The sequence below is a fragment of the Bubalus bubalis genome, chromosome 4 (genome assembly GCF_019923935.1).
Source record: "Bubalus bubalis isolate 160015118507 breed Murrah chromosome 4, NDDB_SH_1, whole genome shotgun sequence".
NCBI classification, from domain to species: Eukaryota; Metazoa; Chordata; class Mammalia; order Artiodactyla; family Bovidae; genus Bubalus; species Bubalus bubalis.
Window position 1 is genome coordinate 91,749,337 of NC_059160.1, and position 27,182 is coordinate 91,776,518.

General features: G+C 45.4%; 1 protein-coding gene across 1 annotated transcript; it reads right to left on the reverse strand.

Moving 5' to 3' along the window:
- Nucleotides 1-231: 231 nt before the first annotated feature.
- Nucleotides 232-25,638, reverse strand: LOC102400977 (small cell adhesion glycoprotein). Its single transcript, XM_044941753.1, has 5 exons — nt 25,456-25,638; nt 24,699-24,770; nt 7,570-7,572; nt 2,210-2,287; nt 232-1,541 (listed from the first exon to the last, which is right to left on the reverse strand). The coding sequence occupies exons 2-5, from the start codon at nt 24,730-24,732 to the stop codon at nt 1,363-1,365; spliced, it is 294 nt and encodes a 97-aa protein (XP_044797688.1). The 5' UTR covers nt 24,733-24,770; nt 25,456-25,638; the 3' UTR covers nt 232-1,362.
- Nucleotides 25,639-27,182: the final 1,544 nt, after the last annotated feature.

The following is a 27,182-nucleotide window of genomic DNA, read 5'->3' on the forward strand; positions in this document are numbered from 1 at the left end:
ATTGAGTCTCCTCATTTGGAGGAGTCTCCTCCTGTCCTTAAGTTTGACTTGAGGAAAATGTTTTTTTAGTTTGACAACTTGTTAAGTTGTAAGTTGAGCGTGATCTTCGGTTTTTCCAAAATTCTGTTTGGAGAAATGCTGAAAACTGGAATATAAGTTGCTAAGATGAATTTCTCAACTCTTGGGTCTTACCTTGGGTGGACTTGAGCTTGAAAAATGAACGCAGTATAGTTAAGACCTTGAAGGAGGTTTAGTTTAATTCCAAAGTAAACAATGCATGGAGAGTTAATGATTTCTACCAAAACGCTGTACCTTTTAAATATGCCTCATTTTGAGATGGATGAAATGAGATAGAAAGGGCACTGGTGGGAAAAGTCACGGGTTGTTCCTGGTTCCCTCTGTGTGTACACAGAACGGATCAGGGACATACTGGCCCTTGCCAGGATGGAGGCTAAACAACTCATCTCCCAGGGTCTATTTCTAGTGACCCTCTTCTAGGACAAACTTCCCAGGACCATCTCTGTTGCAAACCTGAGACTGTTCTGGGAACTTCTGAAACTTCCCTGGGGCCCCCTTTGCTTGGGAGAGAACACAGGTAAGAGTTGAGTAAGCAAAAAATGGACATGAATTTGAGCAAACTCTAGGCGATAGAGGACAGGGAAGCCTGGCATGCTGCAGTTCATGGGGTCGCAAAGGGTCGGACAAGATTGAGAGACTGAACAAAAACGACAGAGCAAACTGTCACAAAAGTTCCAGCAAAGATAAGTCAAAGTATAAAGATGGTGATTTTTTTGCACATGAGAACCTGATTTCTGTATCAATAAACGATTTTAATTCCAATAAAAATAGCATATGTCTGGATCGTTGGGGGATAAGGAAAGGAAGGGCTCAGATTAAGGGATGTGGCATGTTCATCAGGAGGGAGGTCTCCACAGTTCCTGGCCCGGCCTTTCCTTGTGGTCTGCCTCTGGGAAGAACTGAGGATACTACTTCCACTTGGCTTGTTACTAGGTGACCAGGTAAGGGACAGAGGAGCATCCAGTGACCCCCAACTCTCTTCTTCCCTTCAACCTGTGAAAAAGTGAAGATGCCTGGGCATATACTCCAGTGTTGCCAGCCCAGCGCCATCTCACTCATCAGTCAGAAGCTGTGTGACAGAGGCCTGGCTAGAGACGTGAGCAGCTAGCTTTGTGTCCCCGGTCCATGGTGTTGGTGATGCTGGCATTTAGGCCCATGTCCTGAAAGGAGCTCAGGTCTACCCATATCAATTGATGCTTCTCACCGGTTTCAGGTAAAACTTTAACCTAATAAATAGTGTGATAGCACTGGAACCTGGATAAGCTCCTGGGGGCCTGGGAACCATTAGATGAAATATTCTTCCTTTTCTCTGCCCTTGGCTGAGTCATTCTCCATCAGGACAACGGCGCCGGGCTCGCCATCTGCGGGTTCGTAGGTGACGTAGCTGCCTTTGTTCTTGTACAGGTAAAAGAAGATCAAGATCACGACTGAGAGCAGGGTGAGGAAGACCACGGTGATAACAACTTGGAAAGGAGAGGGAAAATGCAGACATGTTTCAGGATTCGGGCGTCTCAGTAACTCACGGGGTCCCCTGCTTTAGACGATTCCCTCACTCGTAATGAGGAGCCTCATGCTGTTAACTAGCGTCTAAGTCCATATTCTCCCACCAAGCCCAACTTCCTCAGCACATGATATCCGGAGTCTTCTTGGGCTTAAGGACTTTTGATTTCTGTCAAAATGTACTCCTGCTCAACTAGTTCCTGATGATTATGATAGAAACAGGAAGGAGGGAAACAGGAAATCGCTTATCCCAACAGGAAGAGTCTTTAAATCCATAGCCTCCTGTAGGGGTTTCTGATCCCTCCCATCCTCTTTCTCACCACTCAACAAACCACACACGTCTTCATCCCTACCCCCACACCCGACTGCAGCACCCATAGGCAGCGCATCTATTTGTGGCCACCTCCCAACCTCTCAATTACTGGCAGTGCCTCTGATGTGAAGCCTCTATGTCTGTGTAACATAACTTACATGCCAAAGTGAACCAACTAATAGATTCAGTCTCTAGTTTGTGGTGCTGTTCTGTATAGGGAGAATCTTAATCCATCACATTGGTTTCTTGGCTGTCTTTGGAGCAAGAGGGCCCCTGAGCTCAGAAGGCCCCTTGGATTTGACTCAGAGTCTTTGTTACCTGCAATGAGAGCTGTGCTGGCTTCAGCTTCCGGAGACAGGGCCTCAGTGGCCTGTAGAATTGTGGTAGCCATCAGTTCTGGAAAATTTAACAAAGTGGAAAAGGAAATAGGGTGGATTCTTTTGTTCTAAAACATATTTATCCTTCAATTTCACCACCCCCCCTTCTTCCCTATTCAAACTTTCATCATTTAACTCTTATAGGATATCTGTATAGAAAAACTTGGAGAACAAAGGAGAAAACAAACCACCACAATGAACATTTTGATAGATTCCTCTCTGTCTAACATAGTAGTTAAGAGTATGGGCTCTAGAATCTCCTAGTGGTACAGTGGTTAGGACTCTGCATTTGCACTGCTGAGGGCCTGGGGTTTGATCCCTGGTCAGGGAACTAAGATTCTATAAATTGCACTGCCTGGCAAAAAAAAAAAAATACACACATACAAACATATATACATATATACCCGCAAGGCTCAAATCTGACCTCTGTCTTTCACTAGCTGTGTCATTTTTGGAAAATTACCTAACCCATCTGTGCATTTGCAAACTGGTGATAACAGTACCTACTTTATAGGATTGTTGTGACATGTAGTAATTCAATAGGGTATGTTATTGTTAGGAATATACATGTTTACATAAATGAGATCAAATAATGAATGCATATATGTGTACGTGTATTTATATTATACAGCACATGCATTTCTTTAATGTTCTTACAAACTCTTTGTAAACATTTTTTTAAAATAATGAAACATTTCTCCTTCCCTCATTAAAACCCTTTTCTTCACTTTCAGAGTAGGCCTTGCAATTTCAAAGTTTTTGAAATAAGGCCTCTCCTATCCTAAAATATATCCCATACCTCCTCCTGCTATATTGGTCTATCTGTCCTTCAGAGCCTGGAAGTCCCACTTCTAAAAAGTCACTACCCAGGCTTCCGTTTCCATAAGAAGTCAGGAAGCCTTTCAGTTTTCTCCTAGTCAGCATTTTACTATAGGGGCTCCCCAGGTGGCGCTAGTGCTAAAGAACTCGCCTGCCAATGCAAGAGACTTAAGAGACTGGCTTGATCCCAGGGTTCAAGAAGCAGTGGCTGTGCAGGCGCTGGAGGGCTACTCCACGTTCAACGTCAGGAGGGGTGGCTATGAGGAGATACCCCTCCTCCAAGGTAAGGAGCAGTGGCTGCGCTTTGCTGGAGCAGCAATGAAGAGATACCCCACATCCAAGGTAAGAGAAACCCAAGTAAGACGGTTAGGTGTTGCGAGAGGCATCAGAGGGCAGACACACTGAAACCATAATCACAGAAAACTAGTCAATCTGATCACACAGACCACAGCCTTGTCTAACTCAATGAAACTAAGCCATGCCGTGTGGGGCCATCCAAGATGGGCGGGTCATGGTGGAGAGGTCTGACAGAATGTGGTCCACTGGAGAAGGGAATGGCAAACCACTTCAGTATTCTTGCCTTGAGAACCCCATGAACACTATGAAAAGGCAAAGTGATAGGATACTGAAAGAGGAACTCCCCAGGTCAGTAGGTGCCCAATATGCTACTGGAGATCAGTGGAGAAATGACTCCAGAAAGAATGAAGGGATGGAGCCAAAGCAAAAACACCACGCAGTTGTGGATGTGACTGGTGATAGAAGCAAGGTCCGATGCTGTAAAGAGCAATATTGCATAGGAACCTGGAATGTCAGGTCCATGAATCAAGGCAAATTGGAAGTGGTCAAACAGGAGATGGCAAGAGTGAACATTGACATTCTAGGAATCAACAAACTAAAATGGACTGGAATGGGTGAATTTAACTCAGATGACCATTATATCTACTACTGTGGGCAGGAATCCCTTAGAAGAAATGGAGTAGCCATCACGGTCAACAAAAGAGTCCAAAATGTAGTACTTGGATGCAATCTCAAAAATGACAGAATGATCTCTGTTCATTTCCAAGGCAAACCATTTAATATCACAGTAATCCAAGTCTATGCCCCAACTGGTAACGCTGAAGAAGCTGAAGTTGAACGGTTCTATGAAGACCTCCAAGATCTTTTAGAACTAACACCCAAAAAAGATGTCCTTTTCATTATAGGGGACTGGAATGCAAAAGTAGGAAGGAAGTCAAGAAACACCTGGGGTAACAGGCAAATTTGGCCTTAGAATATGGAATGAAGCAAAGGCTAATAGAGTTTTGCCGAGAGAACGCACTGGTCATAGCAAACACCCTCTTCCAACAACACAAAAGACTCTACACATGGACATCACCAGATGGTCAACACTGAAATCAGATTGATTATATTCTTTGCAGCCAAAGATGGAGAAGCTCTATACAGTCAGCAAAAACAAGACCGGGAGCTGACTGTGGCTCAGATCATGAACTCCTTATTGTCAAATTCAGACTTAAATTGAAGAAAGTAGGGAAAAGCACTAGACCATTCAGGTATGACCTAGATCAAATCCCTTATGATTATACAGTGGAAGTGAGAAATAGATTTAAAGGACTAGATCTTATAGATAGAGTGCTTGATGAACTATGGACGAAGGTTCGTGACATTGTACAGGAGACAGGGATCAAGACCAACCCCATGGAAAAGAAGTGCAATAAAGCAAAATAGCTGTCTGAGGAGGCCTTACAAACAGCTGTGAAAAGAAGAGAAGCGAAAAGCAAAAGAGAAAAGGCAAGACATAACCATCTGAATGCAGAGTTCCAAAGAAAGCAAGGAGAGATAAGAAAGCCTTCCTCAGCGATCAATACAAAGAAACAGAGGAAAACAACAGAATGGGAAAAACTAGAGATCTCTTCAAGAAAATTAGAGATACCAAGGGAACATTTCATGCAAAGATGGGCTCGATAAAGGACAGAAATGGTATGGACCTAATAGAAGCAGAAGATATTAAGAAGTGGTGGCAAGAATACACAGAAGAACGCTACAAAAAAGATCTTCACCACAAAGATAATCACGATAGTGTAATTGCTGACCTAGATAGAGCCAGACATCCTGGAATGTGAAGTCAAGTGGGCCTTAGAAAGCATTACTACAAACAAAGCTAGTGGAGGTGATGGAATTCCAGTGAAGCTATTTCAAATCCTTGAATATGATGCTGTGAAAGTGCTGCACTCAATATGCCAGCAAATTTGGAAAACTCAGCAGTGGCCACAGGACTGGAAAAGGGCAGTTTTCATTCCAATCCCAAAGAAAGGCAATGCCAAAGAATGCTCAAACCACCGCACAATTGTGCTCATCTCACACGCTAGTAAAGTAATGCTCAAAATTCTCCAAGCCAGGCTTCAGCAATATGTGAACCATGAACTTCCTGATGTTCAAACTGGTTTTAGAAAAGGCAGAGGAACTAGAGATCAAATTGCCAACAGCCACTGGATCATGGAAAAAGCAAGAGAGTTCCAGAAAAACATCTATTTCTGCTTTATTGACTATGCCAAAGCCTTTGACTGTGTGGATCACAAGAAACTGTGGAGAATTCTGAAACAGATGGGAATACCAGACTACCTGACCTGCCTCTTGAGAAACCTATATGCAGGTCAGGAAGCAACAGTTAGAACTGGACATGGAACAACAGACTGGTTCCAAATAGGAAAAGGAGTACGTCAAGGCTGTATATTGTCACCCTGCTTATTTAACTTATATGCAGAGTACATCATGAGAAACGCTGGGCTGGAAGAAGCACAAGCTGGAATCAAGATTGCCGGGAGAAATATCAATCACCTCAGATATGCAGATGACACCACCCTTATGGCAGAAAGTGAAGAGGAACTAAAAAGTCTCTTGATGAAAGTGAAAGAGGAGAGTGAAACAGTTGGCTGAAAGCTCAACATTCAGAAAACTAAGATCACGGCATCTGGTCCCATCACTTCATGGGAAATAGATGCGGAAACAGCGGAAACAGTGTCAGACTGTTTCCTTGGGCTCCAAAATCACTACAGATGGTGACTGCAGCCATGAAATTAAACGACGCTTACTCCTTGGAAGGAAAGTTATGACCAACATAGATAGCATATTCAAAAGCAGAGACAGTACTTTGCCAACAAAGGTCCGTCTAGTCAAGGCTATGGTTTTTCCTGTGGTCATGTATGGATGTGAGAGTTGGACTGTGAAGAAAGCTGAGTGCCGAAGAATTGATGCTTTTGAACTGTGGTGTTGGAGAAGACTCTTGAGAGTCCCTTGGACTGCAAGGAGTTCCAACCAGTCCATCCTAAAGGAGATCAGTCCTGGGGGTACTTTGGAAGGAATGATGCTAAAGCTGAAACTCCAGTACTTTGGCCACCTCATGTGAAGAGTTGACTCCCTGGAAAAGACTCTGATGCTGGGAGGGATTGGGGGCAGGAGGAGAAGGGGACAACAGAGGATGAGATGGCTGGATGGCATCACCGACTTGATGGACATGAGTTTGGGTGAACTCTGGGAGTTGGTGATGGACAGGGAGGCCTGGTGTGCTGCGATTCATGGGGTTGCAAAGAGTTGGACACGAATGAGTGACTGAACTGAAGTGGGTTGGGAAGATCCTCTGGAGGAGGACATGGCAACCCACTCCAGTATTCTTGCCTGGAGAATCCCATGGACAGAGGAGCCTCGTGGGCTATATAGTCCATGGGGTTGCAAGCAGTTGGACATGACTGAAGTGGCTTAGCACATAGGGGTTTGAAAGGTAACAGTTAAGGAAGTATTACTGGGGACTCCCCTGGTGGTCCAGTGCTTAGGAATCCACCTGCCAATGCAGGAGACAGGGGCTTGATCCCTGGTCCCAGAAGATTCCACATGCCCTGGGGCCACTAAGCCTTTGTGCTGTAATTACTGAAGCCCGCAGGCCTTAGAGCCCGTGCTCCATAGGAGAAGCCACTGCACTGCAACTAGAGAGGAGTCCCCACTTACTGCAACTGGGGAAAGCCTGCACACTGCAGTGAAGACCCACCGCAGCCAAAATAAATATATAAATGCAGTAAAAAGTAAACAAAAATTTCCATTCCTGCTGACAAGACATTTCTTTCAATGTCTATTTAAAAGAAAAAAAAAAACAAAAACGAAACGTTACTGTGGAACAGAGATATCCCAGGGAAAATAGTCTGACTGACCCTGGAAGCACCCATAAGAGGCATCTCAACATGCACTGGATAATAGTTGTTGTTTAGTTGCTACGTTGTGTCTGACTCTTTCCCACCCCATGGACTGCAGCTCACCAGACTCCTCTGTCCATGGAGTTCCCCAAGAATACTGGAGTGGGTTGCCATTTCCTCCTCCAGGGGGTCTTTCTGACCCAGGAATTGAACCTGGGTCTCCTGCATTGGCAGGCTGATTCTTTACTGCTGAGCCACCAGGGAAGCCCAAATAGGAATAGTAGCACTCATTAAGTCTCACCTTCTGCCAGGTAAGTGCCAGGTACACTGCTGCTGCTGCCGCTAAGTCGCTTCAGTAGTGTCCGACTCTGTGCGACCCCACAGACGGCAGCCCACCAGGCTACCCCATCCCTGGGATTCTCCAGGCAAGAACACTGGAGTGGGTTGCCATTTCCTTCTCCAATGCATGAAAGTGAAAAGTGAAAGTGAAGTCGTTCAGTCGTCTCCGACTCTTAGCGACCCCATGGACTGCAGCCCAACAGGCTCCTCCGTTCATGGGATTTTCCAAGGCAAGAGTACTGGAGTGGGTTGCCATTGCCTTCTCTGGCCAGGTACACTGGGGGTGAGCCAAAGAGACACCATCTACCTTCACGGAGCTCAGCCTCCACCACACCAAGTTCACAGTTAAGAACTGCGATACAGGTGGCAAAGGCAACATGCAGGTGAGCATGTGGCAGAGGGGCTGAGATAGTCTTCTGGCAAGAACAGCCTCCTCAGGAAGCAGGATTTGAGCTGCAAGCTGAAGCTGGGGTAAGAGTTTCCAGGGTGATAGGGGCGCGATATGGAGTACATCCTAGGCAGAGAGAAGAGCCTGCTCAAAGCTCTGAGACGAGAGGACGTGAAGGCCATTGTGACTGGAGCACAGGGAGTGAGCCTGATTCCTATCTTGTCTGACACCTTTGGGATTCCACCCAGGATAGTGGGAAATTCTGCAGATGATCCCATTTTTAACAGCTGCCATTTACTAAGTCCCTACTCAGTGCTGGGTACTTCCTACATATAATTATTAATCCTTAGAATACCAGTCATTTGACAGGAGGTGTTTTTATTTGCTAATGCGGACTCCAAAGCTCCAAGGAGAGTTGTGACATGTCCTGTATTACTCATGAAGGAACAGTGGAAGGAGTCACTATCTGAATCCAGGACTACCCCTCTCAAAGCCCAAGCAAGGTATTTTTTTTTTTTAATACTTTTTTGGCCACAGCACACAGCATGTGGGATCTTAGTTCCCTGACCAGGGGCTGAACCCACACCCCCTGTATTGGAAGTACAGAGTCTTACCCACTGGACAGCTGGTAAGTCCCCCAAGCAAGCTATTTATACTAAACCTTCCTACCACTAGGGAACATCTTTTTTCCAACAGGGAAAAAAAGGAAAAAGTAGCGAAAGATAACTATGAGGTAGCACAACAAGATTTCCAAAAGTGCAAAGCTTTAAAAGATATGGACAAATACAGGAAAAATAAAACAGAAACAGAGGACCACAACCAAATACAGACTGTTGTTCGACAAAGATTGCTCTTTTAATGTGCCCTTGCTCACAGGCGACTGGTGAACAGGGAATGATATCAGAATGATACCTGTCATGCTGGTTCATGTACAACTTCAAGCTTTCTACAACTAAAGAGTGAAAACCGAAAGTGTTGGTTGCTCAGTCGTGTTCGACTCTTTGTAACCCACAGACTGTAGCCTGGTAGGTTCCTCTGTTCATGGGATTCTCCAGGCAAGAATACTGGAGTGGGTTGTCATGGCCTCTTCCAGGGGATCTTCCTGACTCAGGGATCAAACCCGAGTCTCCTGTAGCTCCTGCATTGGCAGGCAGGTTCTTTTCCACTAGTACCATGAACTAAAGAGTACGTTTTAGCAATAGAGAAAGACCTTAAGAAACATAAAATTCAGTATAAGTACCTTCCTTGGATGCAGGTATCAGTTGGTTTCCACTTATATTAAGCCATCTGGTGAAGCAATAAATGGAAATGAAGGTGGTAAAAAAATTTTCCCTCTATACAACACATCAGATGAAGGGAGACCCCTATACGAAATTTGCTAAGTTGCTTCAGTCGTGTCCGACACTATGCGACCCCATAGACGGCAGCCCACCAGGCTCCCCCGTCCCTGGGATTCTCCAGGCAAGAATACTGGAGTGGGTTGCCATTTCCTTCTCCAATGCACGAAAGTGAAAAGTGAAAGTGAAGTCGCTCAGTCGTGTCCGACCCCCAGCGACCCCATGGACTGCAGTCTACCAGGCTCCTCCATCCATGGGATTCTCCAGGCAAGAGCACTGGAGTGGGGTGCCATTGCCTTTATTTATCTCTATGCAAAAAACACCAGAAGAAGGCAGATCCTACATCAGATTTTTAATTTTGATGAAAACAGTCTTTCTTGGAAGTGACATCTCTCTGGAACCTACCTCTAATCTAGCTGGAAGCACACTCCCCAGGGCACAGGGGTCTAGGACGGACAAGGATTCGAGGTTCAACTGTTAGCAGAGATTTGACTGCTAATATTTTAATTCAGATTGTTGTTGTAGTTCTAGGGTTCTTGTTACAAAGTTACATAAGTTTTGAGTGTTCTGTCCCAATTCTGTATTTCCTGTAAGCCCATTTCCAGTAACGTGATTTCAGAAGGTGAGTCTTTAAAAAAAATGCACATAAAAGCTAATAGCAGAAACTTAGAGAACCATGTCAGGAAACTCTACACAGCTCCAGCTGGCAAAGGACACTGGAAGGACAATTTTAAAAGTGTTATATTTGGAGCAAAAACAAGGAAATGGGACAAGTCTGCTGTCTGGCACTGAAGCTAAGAGATTGGAGGTAACAGAGAGACTAGAACTCTCTTAGCCCCTTTTGCCTCTGTCTTCTGTCAAAGTGAATGATTTCTGCACTAAAAGAGTAGCAGGAGCCTTGGTGACATGGGGAAGTGAGCTCAAGAGAAGTGAAGCAAAAAGCACCAGGCTAATCTAAAAGGGATTCAGTTAAGTGACAGTCAAGGGCACTGAGAGGGTATGTAAATGGGACAGCTATCGGTGACACAGGAGCTTCTGAGAAAGACAGAGGGGCCAGAAGCCCGAAGGGCCACAGAATGGGGTGGGTTCTATAAACAACTGGTGGAAACTGATATCATTCCCAGCAAAATTCTAGTACAAGTTATAAGGGACTGCTTTGGGGGTCTTGGAACTTGAAACCACAAGCATTAAGAGTTAGTGTGAGACCACTAGGAGTAAGCTAGGTCAGACAAGTCACACAGCCTTTTTAGACTGTCCAGAGAATGAGAAATTAAGAAGTTAATTCAACAAGTATTTATGGAGTGTGTACTTTGGACCAGCCTCTGTTCGATTATAGATTAGTTTGGTTATAGATTAGTGAACACAACAGGCAAAATCTCATGCGTTCATAGTTCCTTAAAAAAATTAAATAGAATTATCACATGATCCAGCAATTCCACTTCTGGGTATTTATCCAAAAGAAATGAAGGCAGGAATTGGGACTGCTTTTTGTACACCAATGTTCACAGCAGCATTATTCACATTAATAACTAAAGAGTGAAACAACTCAAGTGTCCATCAACAGATGAACAGATAAACACAAGATGGCATAATTATATGTGTGTGTGTGTGTGTTATGTATATGGGCTTCCCTGGCTATGGTTTTTCCAGTAGTCATGTATGGATGTGAGAGTTGGACTGTGAAGAAAGCTGAGCACCGAAGAATTGATGCTTTTGAACTGTGGTGTTGGAGAAGCCTCTTGAGAGTCCCTTGGACTGCAAGGAGATCCAACCAGTCCATTCTAAAGGAGATCAGCCCTGGGTGTTCTTTGGAAGGAATGATGCTAAAGCTGAAACTCCAGTACTTTGGCCACCTCATGTGAAGAGTTGACTCATTGGAAAAGACCCTGATGCTGGGAGAGATTGGGGGCAGGAGGAGAAGGGAACGACAGAGGATGAGACGGCTGGATGGCATCACCGACTCGATGGACATGAGTTTGAGTGAACTCCGGGAGTTGGTGATGGACAGGGAGGCCTGGCATGCTGCAATTCATGGGGTCGCAAAGAGTTGGACACGACTGAGTGACTGAACTGAACTGGTGCCTCAAATGGTAAAGAGTCTGCCTACAATGCAAGAGACCTGGGTTTGATCTCTGCATTGGGAAGATCCCCTGGAGAAGAGAATGGCTATCCATTCCCATATTCTTGCCTGGAGAATTCCAAGGACAGAGGAGCCTGGTGGGCTACAGTCCATGGAGTTGCAATGAGTCAGACACGACATACACACATACATGTGTATGTGTATACACACACACACAACGGAATATTATGAAGCATTAAAAAGGAAGGATGTTCTGACACATGCTACAACATGGATGAACTTTGAAGATATGCTAACTGAAGTAAGCCAGTCACAAAAGGACAAATATCACATGATTCTACTTATTTGAGGTACCCAGAATAGTCAAATTCATAGATACAGAAAGTGGTTATCAGCAGCTGGGAGGAGAGGAGAATGAGGGGATACTGTTTAACAGGTACCGAGTTTCAGTTTGGGATGACAAGAAAGTTCTAGAGATGGATAATGGTGATAGCTGCAGAACAATGTGAATGTACATAATGCCATTAAACTGTATCCTTTAAAATGGTAAATTTTATGTTGTGTCTAATTTTACCACAATTAAAAAAAAAAAGCCATTTTGTCATACAATTTACATCCTGATTGGGGGAAGATGGACTATGAACAGATAAAGAAGTAAAGGTTGTACCACATTAGACTTTGGTTAGTGCTATGTAGCAAATAGAAGCAGGAAAGGGGAATCAGGAGTTGGACTGTGAATGGGGTGGCCAGGGAGGTGACTTGAGTAAAATAAACACCTATAGAAGGTGAGGGGGGAATTCCCTGGCAGTCCACAGTTTTCACTGCTGAGGGTGCAGGTTCAATCCCTGGTCAGGGAACCAAGATCCCACAGGCTGCATGGTGTACCAAAAAAAACCCAAAAACCACAACTGAGATTTCCCCATGGTCCAGTGCCTGGGAGTCCACCTGCCAGTGCAGGGGACATGGGTTCAATCCCTGGTCTGGGAGGATTCCACATGCCTTGGGACAACTCCACAGCTACTGACCCCACGCTCTACAGCCTGGGCTCTGCAACAAGAGGGGCCACCACAGTGAGAAGCCCAAGAACCCCAACTAAAGAGCGGCGCCCGCTCACTGCGACTAGAGAAAGCCCAAGCAAAGCAACGAAGACCTAGGACAACCATAAATAAACGAAAAACTAGAATCTGGGGAGGAGGTCTGGACTAGAGATTTAAAAAGTCAGCACAGGGCTTCCTTGGTGGCTTAGTAATAAATAATCTGCCTGCCAATGCAGGAGATACAGGTTCGATCCCTGGCCCGAAAAAATCCCGCATGCTGCAGAAAACAACTCAGAATCTGTGCTCTAGAGCCCAGGAGTCACAGCTACTGAAGCCTGCATACCCTCGAGCCCATGCTCTGCAACAAGAGAAGCCACCGCAACAAGAAGCCCCTGCACTGCAGCCAAGAGTAGTGCCCACTTGGCACGACGCGAGAAAAGCTGTCAGAGCAGCAAAGACCCAGCACAGCCATGAAGAAATAGTTTTTAAAAAATAAATAAAAAGCCAGCATATTTACAAACATGAGACTGAATGAGATCACCAAGAGAGTAAGTACAGACAAAGAGGACCACGGACTGAGCCCAGGGAGGGTTAGGAGGCTGAGGAGTAGCAGCCAAACAGACCAAGTAGAAGGACTACCAGGATTTGCCATGCAGAGGTCATGAGTAACTTTGACAAGAGAAGTTGGGTGAAGTGCTGAGTATAAATCCCTGGTTTACAGTGGGTCCAGGAAAAAAAGAAAAGGCAACCTAAATGTCACCTGACAGATGAATGGATCAGAAGATGTGGTGCGTGCACACGTACACACACACACACACAGAGGATATTACTCAGCCATAAAAAGAATGAAATAATGCCATTTGCAGCAACACGGATGGACCTAGAGACTGTCACACTAAGTAAGCCAGACAAAGACAAACATGATATGATATCACTTATATGTAGAATCTAAAAAAAAAAATGAACTTATTTATAAAACAGAAATAAACCCAGACACAGAAAACAAATTTATGGTCACCAAAGGGTAAAGGGGGAAATTAGGAGCTTGGGATTAACATATACATGCTGCTGCTGCTGCTGCTAAGTCACGTCAGTCGTGTCCGACTCTATGCGACCCCAGAGACGGCAGCCCACCAGGCTCCCCCGTCCCTGGGATTCTCCAGGCAAGAACACTGGAGTGGGTTGCCATTTCCTTCTCCAATGTATGAAAGTGAAAAGTGAAAGTGAAGTTGCTCAGTCATGTCTGACTCTTAGTGACCTCATGGACTGCAGCCTACCAGGCTCTTCCATCTATGGGATTTTCCAGCCAAGAGTACTGGAGTGGGGTGCCATTGCCTTCTCTGACATATACATGCTACTATCTATAAAATAATTAACCAACAAGGACCTACTGTATAACACAGGGAACTATATTCAATATTTTTTAATAACCTATAAGGGAAAAGAACCTGAAAAAGGATACATAAGTATCTACTGAATAAATAAATCACTGAACCACTTTGCTGTACACCTGAAACTAACACAATGTGTAAGTCAATAATTACAATTGCACTTTAGAAAAAAGAAAAAAAGGGAAGGAAAGGCACTGATGGCAGTATATAAACTCTCTTATTTTTTGCAAAGGTGAGCAGGGAAATAGAGCTATAGCTGGAGGGGGGAAGAGAGTTCAAGTTTTTTGTTTTTGCTTTTTGGATGGGAGAAATGACAGTATGTTTATGTATGGATACAAATGACCCAGATGAGAGGGAACAATTGACGGCTGGAGCCACGGTCCTTGAAGGGATGGGATCCAGTGCACAGATGGAGGGACTGGCTGCAGACAGCAGAGATCACTCGTGATTAATCTGCACATGGGCACAGAGGCGGGTAGTATGTAGATGGGGGCAGGGGAGCCTTCGGTAGTTCTGAGAACTCTAATTTGCTCCAGAAAATAGAAGGTCATGTCATCAACTTAAGAGTAAGGATGGGGAGGGGGTTGGTTAGGGGAGTTGAAGGTGCTGCCTGAATAGCTAGCGTCTCATCCGAAAACACATGATTGAGTGTTTATAATATCTCTGTGGACTAACACAGCCTGGCTTTATTAAGGGCTAAGTGGGGTAGTAATTGGCCATCAAGGAATGGCGTGATGCCAGTCTAAACAGAGCTTCTTCCGCTGGGACTTGACCTTAGTTCTTTTTAAATTGATATTATTATGACAGACCATGCCAGGGCCAAATTAAGGCCTTTATGTAATTCAAAATAAAAATGTTAAATTACAAGACAGATATAACAAAGTCCAATAATACATTTTCCCCTTATGGTAACAACTCTTAGCTTTTTGGCTAATGTTTTAAAAATAGTGAGGGGGACTTCCCTGGTGGTCCAGTGGCTGGGACTCCACGCTCCCAATGCAGGGGGCCTGGGTTTGATCCTTGGTCAGGGAACTAGATTCCCACATGCCGCAACTAAGACCCAGCACAGCTAAATAAATAAAAATAAATATTTTAAAAATATACATAAATGAGGGAACTCCCTGGTAGTTCAGTGGCTAGGACTCTGTGCTGCTGAGGGCCCAGGTGCAATCCCTGCTCAGGGAATTAAGAGCCCACAAGTCGGGGAGCACGGCCTCCCAAAAAGTAAATATCAAATTCTTTGCAAGAGCTTTTGTTTTGGTGTTCTGCCTTATTGGTGGCTTCCACACAGGCCTAGTGTGGAAGGGTTTAGTGTCCTTCGGGTAAATACAGACCCCAGTAGACCCAGGGAAGTTTTGGCAAATTTGTGAAAGACACAGTCAGAGGAGCCACTGCTAAGTTGATAAACAGAGATTAAAAATGACTGGAGAAATGGGCCACATTTAACAAGATGAGAATTCAACAGACTCCTTGCTCTTAGGTCCAGGAAATCAACTACTCACAAATAAAGCAGGGGGGAGCCACAGCTTAGTGGCAGCACCTATAAAAGACTTACAGTGGGATCAGTAGAAACTCACTGACGCTGGAAGCACAGACCTCAAAGCAGTGAAAGCAACGGGGAGGTGGCAGGATTTCGGACGCCTTTTAGTTTCTTCTATATCTTTTCCTTTATCTTTCAAATCTCTTACAATGATAATGACTTTTATAATCCTAAAATATTAAAAACTTGCTCTTATTTTCAGTTCAGTTCAGTCACTCAGTCGTGTCCGACTCTTTGTGACCCCATGAACTACAGCATGCCAGGCCTCCCTGTCCATCACCAACTCCCGGAGTCCACCCAAACCCATGTCCATTGTGTCCGTGATGCCATCCAACCATCTCATCCTCTGTCGTCCCCTTCTCCTCCGGCCCTTAGTCCTTCCCAGCATCAGGGTCTTTTCAAGTGAGTCAGCTCTTCACATCAGGTGGCCAAAATATTGGCGTTTCAGCTTCAACATCAGTCCCGCCAATGAACACCCAGGATTGATCTCCTTTAGGATGGACTGGTTGCATCTCCTTGCAGTCCAAGGGACTCTCAAGAGTCTTCTCCAACACCACAGTTCAAAAGCATCAATTTTTCTCTGCTCAGCTTTCTTTATAGTCCATCTCTCGCATCCATACATGACTACTGGAAAAACCATAGCCTTAACTAGACCAACCTTTGTTGGCAAAGTAAGGTCTCTGCTTTTTAATATGCTGTCTAGGTTGGTCATAACTTTCCTTCCAAGGAGCAAGCGTCTTTTAATTTCATGGCTGCAATCACCATCTGCAGTGATTTTGGAGCCCAGAAAAATAAAGTCAGCCACTGTTTCCCCATCTATTTGCCATGAATTGATAGGACCGGATGCCATGATCTTTGTTTTCTGAATGTTGAGCTTTAAGCCACTTTCACCTTCATCAAGAGGCTTTTGAGTTCCTCTTCACTTTCTGCCATAAGGGTGGTGTCATCTGCATATCTGAGGTGATTGATATTTCTCCCGGCAATCTTGATTCCAGCTTGTGCTTCTTCCAGCCCAGCATTTCTCATGATGTACTCTGCATATAAGTTTAATAAGCAGGGTGACAATATATAGCCTGGACGCACTCCTTTTCCTATTTGGAACCAGTCTGTTGTTCCATGTCCAGTTCTAACTGTTGCTTCCTGACCTGAATATAGGTTTCTCAAGAGGCAGGTCAGGTGGTCTGGTATTCCCATCTGTTTCAGAATTCTCCACAGTTTCTTGTGATCCACACAGTCAAAGGCTTTGGCATAGTCAATAAAGCAGAAATAGATGCTTTTCTGGAACTCTCTTCCTTTTTTGATGATCCAGAGGGTGTTGGCAATTTGCAGCATGAATATAAATATGGCCTCTAATAATGGTATCAGCAGTGCAGTCCCACTCTGTGCTACTCCTAGGCTGCTGAGTTGAGTCTGGGTGTTTTTGAGTTGAGCAGGCAACACAGTGAATGACTTGGAAACCATATCACATAAGGAAAGCTTGCAAGAGAAAGCTCAGAGTGAAAACCTGGTCAGGAAGCAAGGACTAGGACTTGAGTGCTGTCTTCAAATACCTCAACTTGTACAAGAGGACTACTGGCATAAACTAATGGGAGTTGGGTGTCTCCCCCAGAGAATGAAGGGCAAAGTGGGAGAGATGCTTCATGGGGAACGGGAAAGAGAATTCCAGCTCAGAAAGGGTAGCTGAACTAGCTGACCCTCCAAGACTTTTCTCAGTCTTAATGTTAGAATTTTTGAAAATATGAAGTCTTTTATCAGAATTCTCTTCAAATTCAAATTTTCAAACTGGTGACATCTCAGTGAAATCTGTAGTTTGTTAACAGTATCGTGCCAGTGTTAATTTGTTGGTCTTCACAGATGTACTGTGGTTCTCTGTATCGATGCCAAATGTACCGAATGACATTTGAGGTAACTAGAGGGCACTGTTTCTGTCCTTTATCCAGCCCATCTTTGCATGAAATGCTCCCTTGGTATCTCTAATTTTCTTGAAGAGATCTCTAGTCTTTCCCATTCTGTTGTTTTCCTCTATTTCTTTGCATTGATCGCTGAGGAAGGCTTTCTTATCTCTTCTTGCTATTCTTTGGAACTCTGCATTCAGATGCTTATGTTTTTCCTTTTCTCTTTTGCTTTTCGCTTCTCTTCTTTTCACAGCTATTTGTAAGGCCTTCCCAGACATCCACTTTGCTTTTTTGCATTTCTTTTCCATGGGGATGGTCTTGATCCCTGTCTCCTGCACAATGTCACGAACCTCCATCCATAGTTCATCAGGCACTCTGTCTATCAGATCTAGTCCCTTAAATCTATTTCTCACTTCCACTGTATAATCATAGGGGATTTGATTTAGGTCATACCTGAATGGTCTAGTGCTTTTCCCTACTTTCTTCAATTTCAGTCTGAATTTGGCAATAAGGAGTTCATGATCTGAGCCACAGTCAGCTCCTGGTCTTGTTTTTGTTGACTGTATAGAGCTTCTCCATCTTTGGCTGCAAAGAATATAATCAATCTGATTTCGGTGTTCACCATCTGGTGATGTCCATGTGTAGAGTCTTCTCTTGTGTTGTTGGAAGAGGGTGTTTGCTATGACCAGTGCGTTCTCTCAGCAAAACTCTATTAGCCTTTGCCCTGCTTCATTCTGTATTCCAAGGCCAAATTTGCCTGTTACCCCAGGTGTTTCTTGACTTCCTTCCTACTTTTGCATTCCAGTCCAGAATATAAATTGCATTATATATTCCCTATAATGAAAAGGACATCTTTTTTGGGTGTTAGTTCTAAAAGGTCTTGGAGGTCTTCATAGAAGCATTCAACTTCAGCTTCTTCAGCGTCATTGGTTGGGGCATAGACTTGGATTACTATGATATTCAATGGTTTGCCTTGGAAACGAAGAGATCATTCTGTTGTTTTTGAGATGGCATCCAAGTACTGCATTTTGGACTCTTTTGTTGACCATGATGGCTACTCCATTTCTTCTAAGGGATTCCTGCCCACAGTAGTAGATATAATGGTCATCTGAGTTAAATTCACCCATTCCAGTCCATTTTAGTTTGCTGATTCCTAGAATGTCGACATTCACTCTTGCCATCTCCTGTTTGACCACTTCCAATTTGCCTTGATTCATGGACTTGACATTCCAGGTTCCTATGCAATATTGCTCTTTACAGCATCAGACCTTGTTTCTATCACCAGTCCCACCCACAACTGGGTGTTGTTTTTGCTTTGGCTCCATCCCTTCATTCTTTCTGAAGTTATTTCTTCACTGATCTCCAGTAGCATACTGGGCACCTACCGACCTGGGGAGTTCCTCTTTCAGTATCCTATCATTTTGCCTTTTCATAGTGTTCATGGGGTTCTCAAGGCAAGAATACTGAAGTGGTTTGCCATTCCCTTCTCCAGTGGACCACATTCTGTCAGACTTCTTCCACCATGACCCGCCCATCTTGGGTGGCCCCACATGGCATGGCTTAGTTTCATTGAGTTAGACAAGGCTGTGGTCCATGTAATTAGATTGACTAGGGCAAGGAGATCCAACCAGTCCATTCTAAAGGAGATCAGTCCTGGGTGTTCTTTGGAAGGACTGATGCTAAAACTGAAACTCCAATACTTTGGCCACCTCATGTGAAGAGTTGACTCATTGGAAAAGACTCTGATGCTGGGAGGGATTGGGGGCAGGAGGAGAAGGGGATGACAGGATGAGATGGCTGGATGGCATCACTGACTCGATGGACGTGAGTCTGAGTGAACTCCGGGAGTTGGTGATGGACAGGGAGGCCTGGCATGCTGCGATTCATGGGGTCGCAAAGAGTTGGACACGACTGAGCGACTGAACTGAACTGAACTGAAAGGGTACTGTACTATTTTTTCAACCTTTCTATAAACTTAACATTATTCCAAAATAAAATGTCTATTAAAAACATAACAAATTTTAAAGAATCTAAAAAAAAAGACTGGGTATACGTTTGTGTATAGAACTGGTTCACTTTACAGCAGAAACAAAACACAACATTGTAAATCAACTATACTTCAATTAAAAAAAAAATCAGGGTCTTGCCTGGTGGTTCAGTGGTTAAAACTTTTGAGCTTCCACTACATGGGGCAGAGGTTGGATCCCTTGTGAGGGAACTAAGATTCTACACATCATGTGGTATCAGATCAGATCAGATCAGTCGCTCAGTCATGTCCGACTCTTTGCGACCCCATGAATCGCAGCACGCCAGGCCTCCCTGTCCATCACCAACTCCTGGAGTAGCCAAAAAAAAAAAAAAAAAGGCAAGAAGAAGAATATGAGCTCAATTCTATGCAGAAGAATTTTTCTCAGACTACGGTCACAGGATGTTCGAGTGATAGAGCTGGGGCCTTTGGGCCGACACAAGACTTGAACCCGTGTCTCTTATGCCTCCTGCATGGGCAGTCGGGTTCTTTACCACTAGCGCTACTTGGGAAGCCCAAGTATCACAATGGTAATCTATATTTGTGACTTAGAGCTCACAAAACATACGCTATTTTATCTCCACTCCAAGAATGTGATGTAACTAGGGTTGGTGTTATCACTACGTACAAGCCAAAAAACTGAGGCAGCTCAGCAAGCTTCATCCACCAGCCCCCCGTCACTCAGCGGTTGGCTGGGCCAGGCTACAAATTTGTCTCCTCACTTCAAGGTTCTGTCCAAAGTCTGGAACCATCCCTGTTCACTCCAGCCTGAACAGTTTGTTGAACTGTCCACTGGGTTTGGTTCTCAGAGCTTGACTGCAGGATGGAAGGGTGTTCACTGAAGCACCGTTTGCAAGAGTGACACATATCTGAACGTCTATCAGCAGAGGAATGATTGAATAAATGACAGGCCATTCATTCTGGAAATAGTACACAGTTGTTAAAAAGAATGCGGTAGAGCTGCAATTACTGGAACAGAATATATGGTTAGACAAAAAAAGCACATTGCTAGGGCAGTATGTGCAATATGATTACATGTTTGTAAAGAAAAAGTAAGTTAAAATAAAACTATAAACACACACACATATATATACACACAGAGAGAGAAGTCTAGAAGGTTATTCCCTGAGGGGGATGTAATAGCTTTGTAATGAAAAAACAACAATGAAATAAACTAAGTTCAGGAAACCTGGCATTAAGTGGAAGGAATGGTTTACTTCCATGATGTCCTTTTCTTATCCCATTTCTCTCCTGTCTCCTCTTCCAAACAAAGGAATAAGAATGCTTCTTTGTTCCTTCCCTTCTTAGACATGGAAAGACTGTAGCACTGATTTTCTTTAAGGAGGGAGGCCTGGGGCTGAGGACCACAAGATTTGAGATTTGAGGCTAACCCAAATCCTAACCTACAGTAAATGAACTTCAAGATCTATTTGGCTCACCTACCCTTTTTTTTTTTTTTGTTAATGTTAACCTAGATACTGGTTGGTTTCTTTGTGGTCCTTGTTCCTGGGCTAAATCTCTTATCACTGAGACATCAGATCCTTTGCCACCTGAGTCTGCCAACCTACTTATTTGCTCTAGCCCTGCCCAGCACAGGGCGGCTCCCCCAGTTCGCCTTTCCATGGGAACCCACCCTGAAATTCTGCTTCCTTTCTTCTTCCTTCTTTTTCATGTGCCCCGGCCACGGGGTGGAGTGACTGAGAACAGCACACTATGATGGAAAGAATACAGGCTTTAGAATAAATCAGACTTGGCACAATATCCTGCCTCTGCCATTATCAGTCAGAGAAGGCAATGGCACCCCACTCCAGTACTCTTGCCTGGAAAATCCCATAGACGGGGAAGCCTGATTTGCAGTCCACGGGGTCGCTAGGAGTTGGACACGACTGAGCGACTTCACGTTCACTTTTCACTTTCATGCATTGGAGAAGGAAATGGCAATCCACTCCAGTGTTCTTGCCTGGAGAATCCCAGGGACAGGGGAGCCTGGTGGGTTGCCATCTCTGGGGTCGCACAGAATCGGACACAACTGACGCGACTTAGCAGCAGCAGCCATTATCAGTTGCTTAATCTTGGGAGAGTTTCTTAACCTCTGAACATTTAACTTCTCTGAACCTCAGTTTTTGCTTCTTTAAAATGAGAATGAAACATTCTCACAGGACTTTCTTGATGGTCCAGTGGTTGAGAATCTGCCTGTCAATGCAGGGGACACAGGATTGATCCCTAGTCTGGGAAGATCTCACATGCCTCAGGGCTACTAAGTCCGTGTGCCAGTTAATGAAGCCCATTCACACTAGAGCCCATGCTCTGCAACAAGAGAAGTCATTGCAAAGAGAAGCCTGTGCATGGCAACAAAGAGTGGCACCCACTTGCTGCAAGTAGAAAAAGCCTGTGCACAGCAATGAGCACCCAGTGTAGCCAAAAATAAATAGATAAAATAAATTTTTAATAAGTGCTCACAGGATTGTGATGAAGAATAAGCATGATGAAAAACCCTGAATGTCTAATCTAGAGTGAGGACAACCTAGTGTGACTAGGTGGCAAGGGATTGGGCTGTACCCGGTGGGGTGGGCCGAGCCCACAATGCCAAGTTCCACTCCACTCTCCTTCCAAGAGGGAAACTTACACACTACGTACAACAGGCAACGTGCTAGGATCCACAATACTTCTAGGGGCCCATGAAAATGTTTTTTAATGATCTTAACTTCTTTTAAATCAGAAGAAAAAATTGATGAATGTTTATGTCTAGGACATTGTAATATTGTTATATCAATCAATTAATTATAATCATTAGTGATTTTATTATATTGATATTATATTCTTCCTTACAGCAACACAGTTGTAAAATACAATTTTTAATATATTCCCTTTTTCAAATGGAGGAATGGGCCCATAAAGGCACACTAAGGGCTAAGGGCCCATGAACGCTACAATATGACCCTCACTTTCAACCCTCTTAAAGTCCTCCTTGGGGAGGACTTTACAGATTGACTGAGGAAAAGGGATGTGAGAGGGCATAGGTAGGGAGGTGAGGAAGAGACATGCAAGGCCCTCAATGATCACATTCTTCCCAGTGCAAGCTCTCACCCTGTGGAATTTTTTCCATTTCTGTCCTAGGAACTTTATTAATACATTTGCTTGGACCCACTGGGTAGGGGACTATATGGTATGTTCTAAAATACCACTCTACTCAAGTCATTTGGTGGGTCAAAAATGTAAATATACAACTCAACAACAAAAAAAACCCGACAATTAAAAAATGGGCAAGGACTTGAACAGACATTTCTCCAAAGAAGATATACAGATGCCAATAAACACATGAAAAGAGGTTCAACACCACTAGTCATTAGGGAAATGTAAATCAAAACCACAGTGAGATACCATTCACACCCATTCAGATAGCCACTATCAAAAATCAAAAAATAACAAGTGTTGTAGAGATGTAGAGAAATTGGAACCCTACGCATTGCTGGTAAGAATGTGAAGTGTACAGCTGGGAAACAGTATGACAGGTCTTCAAAAAGTTAAACAGAATTACCACACATTTTTGCAATTCTACTTCTGGGTATAAATCCAAAAGAATTGAAAGCAGGGACTCAGAGAGAGATTTGTAAAACCATGCTCACAGCAGCAGTATTCACAACAGCCAAGCAAGCCAAGTATCTACTGATGAATGAATGAATAAAAAAATGATGTACTTATACACATATATATGTATATAATATTACTCAGCCTTAAAAAGGAAGGAAATTCTGACAAATGCTACAATCTGGCTGTGCCTCGGAAATGTTATGCTAACTGAAATAAGCCAGACACAAAAGGGCAAATTTTGTATGAGTCCACTTACACTAGGCACTTAGTCAAATACAAACAGATCGAAAGTATAATGGTGGAAGCCAGGGGCTGTGGGGCAAGTGGAATGAAGAGTTATTATTTAATAGATACAGAGGTTCTGTTCGGGAAGGAGAAAAGTTCTGGAGATGGATGGTGGTGATAATTGCAGAGCAACGTGAATGTCAATCAATATTTGACAGCACTGAACAACACGCCAAAAAATAATCAAAATGCTAGCATTTATATTATGTTTATCTTACCAGCAGCTTCAAAAAAAAAGGAATGTATATAGTTCTCCTTTTGCCCAAGTTCTAATTCCTGAGCTGCCAGCCAAGCGTCACTTCTCTTCCCTACAGGCAGGTATACTCTGGAGGCCCTGTCTTCTCCCTCAGGATACCCTCCAGGGTAAGCACAGGCTCTGCAGCTCACAAGAGGTGCCACTGCCTTTGTCTGGAATCCCTGCTGCACCCCTCTTGGCCTGTATAAACCTCACCCATCCTTCAAGCGTCAGTGCTTCATCCCCTTCCCCACTCATGAAGCCTGTACTGACTAATCTAGCTGGTTACCCATTTCTCCCTTTTCTTATCTCTCAGCAGACAACTAAAGATCTGCATTGTGTTCATCACCAGTCATACAGGACAGCGCCTTCAACTTCCCCTGGGGTTCTCACTCACTTGTTTCCACAACAGAAAGCAGAGAATGTCTATCCTAATGACAGATGAGACCATATATGAAAACAAAAGTATACAGACTAACCAAGGTTTCATTCTTCCCTCATCCTAATTAACATGCAATGAAAACAAGCTTAGTTTGTCCAGCTAAGTTTGTTTATGAAATGAAAGGCGGGACTCCATTCTCAATGTGAAGCAGAAGAAGAGGGGATACTGGCTTGAGGAACAAGGGTTAACAATAGTTTCAGGAACAAGGGGTTTTTGATGCTGGAGTGAATCATCAGAGGAGTGGAATTAGAAAGCAGGCGGAGGGACTTCCCTGGCGGTCCTGTGGTTAAGAATCTGCGCCTCCACTGTAGGGGGCCAGGTTCAGTCCCTGGTGAGGGAACTAAAACGCCACATGGCAGAGATTTGGGGAATCCCACACAACGGGGGGCCAGAGGGAAAAAAAACAAGCAGAATTCCTTCCCAGGAATAGATGGACTTGTCTTACAAGCACCCAGTAATAATAACCCATGTTTTTGAGTGCTTACTAGATACCAGACACTGTGTTCAGTGTTTTACATGGATTATCTCATTTCACCCTCACAGATAATCTCCTAAGGTACTATTTCCCCCATTTTACAAATGAGGAGACTGGCGCTAAGAAGGTAGATAATTCACTCAAGGTCACAAAGCTCTACGTGGTACCAGGAATGGGCCCAGGTCCATGAAACTCCAGATTCAAACTGTACTCGTGTGCAGTCAGGTTGCCTTTGGCTTCCTCCCGGGTTTTGTGGTGTCAGGCAGGTGGAGAGTGGTGGAAGAGTCTTCCCTTTTGGGCTGAGGCCTCAGGGAATTTCGGAACTGGGCTGGGGGTGAGGGACTTGAACTGGGAGAGGCGCTCACCTACCTGCTGGAGGAGGCGTGGTTGGGAAGCTAGTCATCGCGGTAGGTGATCGGGCACCGGCAGGGAGGTGCGGGTCTGTAGGAAAAGGGACAGAGCCCAGCATGAGGTGGGTGGGCCCGTGCCTGGGGCTGAAATCGACCGGAAATCCCAAGAAAGCCTCTGGTGCCAGGTTTTCCTGAATCCCTTCGCCTCCCCCCATCCACCCTTTCCCCTTTAAGCGTCAATCCCGAGATCCCTTCACTGGGTCACCACGTTTACCTAGGAAGTTTATCAAGGCCTGAGAAAGTTAGGTAGAGTCTGCAAATTAGCAACGGACCCGGGATCGCCCAGGCGCGGTAATAGGTTCCCCCCCTACCACCGGCTCTCTCCCAGCCCGCGAGTTGGGGGAGCCGTCCACTAGGTGTCAGGAGAGCGCAGGGAGGGCAGGCCCCCGGCCCAGGCTCTGTGGCGGCGCGGGGGCAGGGACCTGGCCCCGCTGGGGGAGCCAGGAGCGGGGAACCGGAGGGAGGGTCCTCAATCGTCCGCCGGCCCGTCCGAGACGGCCGGTTGTCGGGGCCCGGCTCGCCGCCCCCCAGCGCCCCTCGGTCGTCCGCTGCGCCGTCCACGCGGTCTACCGACCCCCGCTGGCCGGGCCCCCGGGCCCGCCCCCCACCTGGCCCTGCCGAGACTGGGACACCCTGGGGCCCACGCCGCGTCCACGATCGTCGGGGCTCGCGGCCCCCGCCCCGGCCCGACCCGACCCCGCCCCGGCCCCCTGTACCGCGCCAGGCAGGGCTTGCTGCGCTCCGAGGGCGGCCCGTCCTGGGCACCGGTTCCGAGCCGCCGCGACGGGAGGCTCCAGCAGAGGCCCAAGTTCGGCAGCTCTGGGTTTCAGTTCCTCCGCGGCCGCGGTGGCTGCGGTGTGAGTGTGGGCGCCCGGCGAGCCCGGCCCTCCCGCCCTGCGCAGTCCCCTCCCCTGCGTGCTCACCTTACCAGTCGGACAGGCGGCGGGGACGGCCGGGCGCCGCGCGTCCCTCTCAACTCGACGGGGGCGGGCACCGCAGGCAGCGCGGGGACCCGCCGGGGACTCGGAGCTGAGGAAGCGCGCAGGGACGGGCAGAGTTAGCTGCCGAGGCCGGCGGGAGTAGGGGTGGGGGTGGGGTGGGGGCGGCCGACTGGGTGGGACAGGAAAAGAGGAGAGAAACCGCCCTCTGCAGGTTCCCTCTGCCCGCCGGGCCGCCTCTTGCTCCCCCGGGAGGAAAGGCTGCTTTTCCTTCTCCGATTGTCACTTTACTCTCCATCCGGAGTCGCTTCCTCCCCCGCCTGCCTCGAGGCTTCAGAGGGCCCGGGATCTGATGAGCCCCGGGTTAGTGCGATCCATCCGCTTTCCCCGCCACCGACATTATTTGAATTTTCAGCAAATGAAAAGTTACATTTCACTTGCGTTTGCATGTCATTTACGTAAATAGGTCTGTGTGCAGAAGCTTGGAACCTTAAGGCTAACGTAGTGGGCACACCTCGGGCCGGGGAGCATGGGGGTGCTGTGGGGAGAGGAACGATGCCCGAATTCTTCTGAAGAGATGTAGTGCAGAGGTTAAGAGACTCGTGGACTTGGGACTCAAACAGTTCCAGCTCCGCTGCTTCTTAGCCGTGTGACTTTGGGCAGATTAGTTAACATGTCTAAAATCTGATCCCTCATCCCTGAAATGGGGGACTGAAAAATCATGCCGTTTCAGTGTGGTTCTAGCACCTGGGAAACACCTCCATTTGAGACTAATTAATGCTAGACTTTAGTCACCTCTTGACTCACTTCTTTGTGGCAGGAAATGCTCCCAATTAATGTGCTCGATGAGTAAGGCTGTAATGTCAGTGTTAACACAGGCTCTGGAATCTGCCCCCGTTTGATCTTGGACAGTTCTGTTTCATTTCTCTTATCTGGAGCAGTACCTGTCTCACAGAATTACTGTAGGGATGGAACGAGTTCATATATTTAAAGCATTAGAGGCTTACCTGGCACAATAGTGAGTGCTCAGTACATGTTATCTTGGCTTCTTACTTACCAGTTAGAACTCTTTACGTTGCTCGTCTTCCCTCTAAGTGTTACAGACTTCTATGCTTGCTTCTTATTCCTGGAAGGAGTTCTCTAGCTTTGGGAATCAATATTTATATAAATCAGATAGAGACAGGAATTGTACTTGCTCATTTGGGAAACAAGGACTGAAAGACAGAGTCTCAGAGAATAGGGGCATAGAATAAGGGGAAAAAAGCAAAGAATGCATCTAGAGGGGTGGGAACGGGTGGGGGGATTGGTTAAAGAGGGCGGGGACACATGTATACCTATGGCTGATTCATGTTGATGTGTGGCAGAGGCCAACAAGATATTGTGAAGCAATTTTCCTTCAGTTAAAACTAAATAAGTTTGGGGGGAAAAAAGCAAAGAATAAATAAAATATTAAGTAAGCAAAGATAGTTGCTTTTATTCCTAAAGATACTATTTGATTGGTTAAA